Here is a 2,830-nt window from a genome sequence, read left to right as displayed (position 1 = left end):
CATTCGTTCTACTGTGGCGTATAAACGTAGCTATGTACTCTTGATAGTATGGGGCGATTTGGGAAGCTTTTTAAAGTTTGGCAATTTTGGCAATAAAAGGTGAAATCTGCTTTTCTTCAGGCTGTTTCTCTGCTGTGTATGGTTGTATCGAAACATATAGTATAGTATAGTATAGTGTAGTATAGAGGTTGGCAAAAAGCCAGGTTATGTTAGATAGACATTAAAAGGAACTTCGCTAAGACTCCGATGGAGAACCAATGAATAATTGAAAAAGAAAAAGGACCAAGGAACTACAAGTTACACTAGAATGTACACTAGCACCACCAGTTACTTGATAATCAGCTCATGCGATAACATTGCACCATACTGACCGACAGTGCTGACGTTCTGCAATTAATTGCCACTCAGCTCAGAGCCTCTAGCACATCTTGGATGCGCACTCCAACAACCTTTCAACTTGAAAGATTCGAAGTTATAGAAATAACCTCCTCCTCCGTCCTTCACGGCTGAGACTTTCAGCTCATGCTTGTGTTGGTTGCGCGCGCTTTCCCCTGCTTGTGTATTTTCTATAATTTTGAGCCTTCCAAGTTGGAAGGCTGTTGGAGTGCGCACCCAAGACGTGCTAGCTCTGAGCGTTTTTCGATTTTGACAGCATGTTACAGGGCGAGGACGCACAGTAGTCCTGACTACAACCATAACCTCGCCTTGTAACATGCTGTCAAAGTCGAGAAAAATGCTACCAAGCAAGGCTTCTTTATAATTATAGCTCTGAGTGGCAGTTTGCAGAACGTCAGTACCGTCGGTCAGTGTTGTCCGGACCAATGTTATCGCATGAGCTGATTGTCAAGTAACTGGTGGAGTTAGTGGACATTCTTGCGTAACCTGTAGTTCGTTGGCCCTTTTCTTCCTATAAAGAAACGTTGGTGCATATAATTAAATTTTCCCTGTCCCTGCCTTTTTTATCTCAGCATTTGGTTATTGAACTGTTCAATTTGTTGATCGCGACAATCTGTGACTACCATTGCCACAGCGGGTGGGTGCCTTACAATTTCTTGAGAGAGAGGGAGAGAGAGAGAGAGAGAGAGAGAGAGAGAGAGAGAGAGAGAGAGAGAGAGAGAGAGAGAGAGAGAGAGAGAGAAAGAGAGAGAGTGTGTATGGTTGGACATTTAGAAATCAGAACTGTACATTGGTCATGTGACCTGCAATCCTGCTGCTTCGAAAAGGGGTACGAGTACTGGGATGTTCAAATGCGAAAATCACAAAACAAACAGCAGTATACGGTACCGTGTATTCTGTACGGGATGAGCCATATGCGTACTACGCGGACGGTGCCAAGTGTACGGTACGGGATTGGTTCGTACATGACTGGAAATATTGACTATAAAAACCAAAGCAAAAGTGGATGACCCAGCATCGTCATCAGCAGCAGCTTGATCGTCATAAGCAGCATCTGCAAGCTACACCAGCAGCATCTTCAGCAAGAAGCATCATCAGCATCATCATGGCCGGTTCTACAAAAGAAAGTCTCCCATCTCTGCAAACCAACTACAAACCGCAAGGCAAAGAGATCAAAGTCAAGGACTTGGACGCGTACTTGGTCGGCTATGGTAGCAGAGCACTGATTCTAGCCTATGATATTTTTGGCTTTGGTGTAGCGAACAGCAGAGCAAGAGCTTTCTGTGACCAACTGGCTAATGAAGGGTTCCTGGTGCTCATGCCTGACTTCTTCCGAGGCACAGCATGGCCGGCGGGCAAACCGGTCGATGACGGCATGGTCACTTGGCTTCAAGCCATTCCAGACACCCAACTCATTGACGACGTCCACTCCAAGATCATCCCATATCTTCGCCTACAGCACAGTGTCAAGTCCATCGGCATGGCTGGCGTCTGCTGGGGCGGCTGGCTGGTTCAGAGAGTGTCATCCTTAGTCGGTGCCCTGTCCTGTGGCGTGTCCTACCATCCGAGCTTGCAAATGGAGGAGACAGTCTATGGCGGTAGCGTCGACAAGATTTTGAGCGATGTCAAGTGCCCGCAGCTGCTCATGCCAACAGGGAACGATCCTAAAATGGCGCAGGAAGGTGGTCAGGTGATCACAAAGCTGAAAGGCTCAGACATTGAGCGTGTGCGCGACGGCAGCCACATCCACGCCTTCCCCGACATGGTGCACGGCTTCATGATGAAGGCGACGGTGGATATTAGTGACGAGAAGGTGATTCGTGACGCCACTTTAGCGTTCCGTCTGTCCGTTGACCACTTCAACAAGTACCTGGTGGAGAAGCCTAGTCATGAATATGTTGCTCCATCGGTCGCAACTATTCACACACCCCAGCTAGTCCAAGTCTAAAACTCCACTGAAGAAAGTCTCTATTTATTACTGTCGTTATTTCGAGGTTCTCGCATTCCTGTTACTCTTTGTACTTCAAAGTATCATTATGTCATATTACTACTCTTCGTCCAGCTTATATCTCCTCATTGTATCTGGCCTCTTCTATCGCATTCCTGGCGTCAACTCTTTAAGTCCAGCTCTGCCGTGTCTCATTTCACCTCAAAGTACTTTCCCTACTTTTTCGTTTTCCCTTCTACCCACTAATCTTAATCGCCGTGGTTGGCTACCTCCCACTCTCTTTACATTGGCTGATGTTTCCACTGAGTCTTAAGATGCAGTAAATTAATGAATAAATGATTGTTCAGAACGAAATGTTCTCACTCGAAGTGTCTAGTTTCGTTACCTGCCTTCTGAGTTCATGCTAGTTCTGAAAATTAGTTGAAGTACCAGTACCATTATCATGGCTTGAAGAGATAAGAGGTAGGAGACTCGACAACAAGGCCG

At 46.3% G+C, this 2,830-nt stretch overlaps 1 protein-coding gene across 1 annotated transcript; it reads left to right on the top strand.

Moving 5' to 3' along the window:
* The first annotated feature begins 1,402 nt into the window (after positions 1 to 1,402).
* On the top strand, positions 1,403 to 2,344 carry LOC135821549 (uncharacterized). The gene has a single exon (XM_065334546.1). It carries the CDS (start codon positions 1,403 to 1,405, stop codon positions 2,342 to 2,344), a length of 942 nt encoding a protein of 313 aa, XP_065190618.1.
* The last annotated feature ends 486 nt before the right edge of the window (positions 2,345 to 2,830 follow it).

The sequence above is a fragment of the Sycon ciliatum genome, chromosome 7, assembly GCF_964019385.1.
Source record: "Sycon ciliatum chromosome 7, ocSycCili1.1, whole genome shotgun sequence".
Lineage (NCBI taxonomy): Eukaryota > Metazoa > Porifera > Calcarea > Leucosolenida > Sycettidae > Sycon > Sycon ciliatum.
This window is presented reverse-complemented; position numbering and strand designations above follow the sequence as displayed.

Coding starts and splice junctions, on each gene's coding strand:
- LOC135821549 (XM_065334546.1), top strand. CDS start 1,403: ATGACCCAGCATCGTCATCAGCAGCAGCTTGATCGTCATAAGCAGCAT.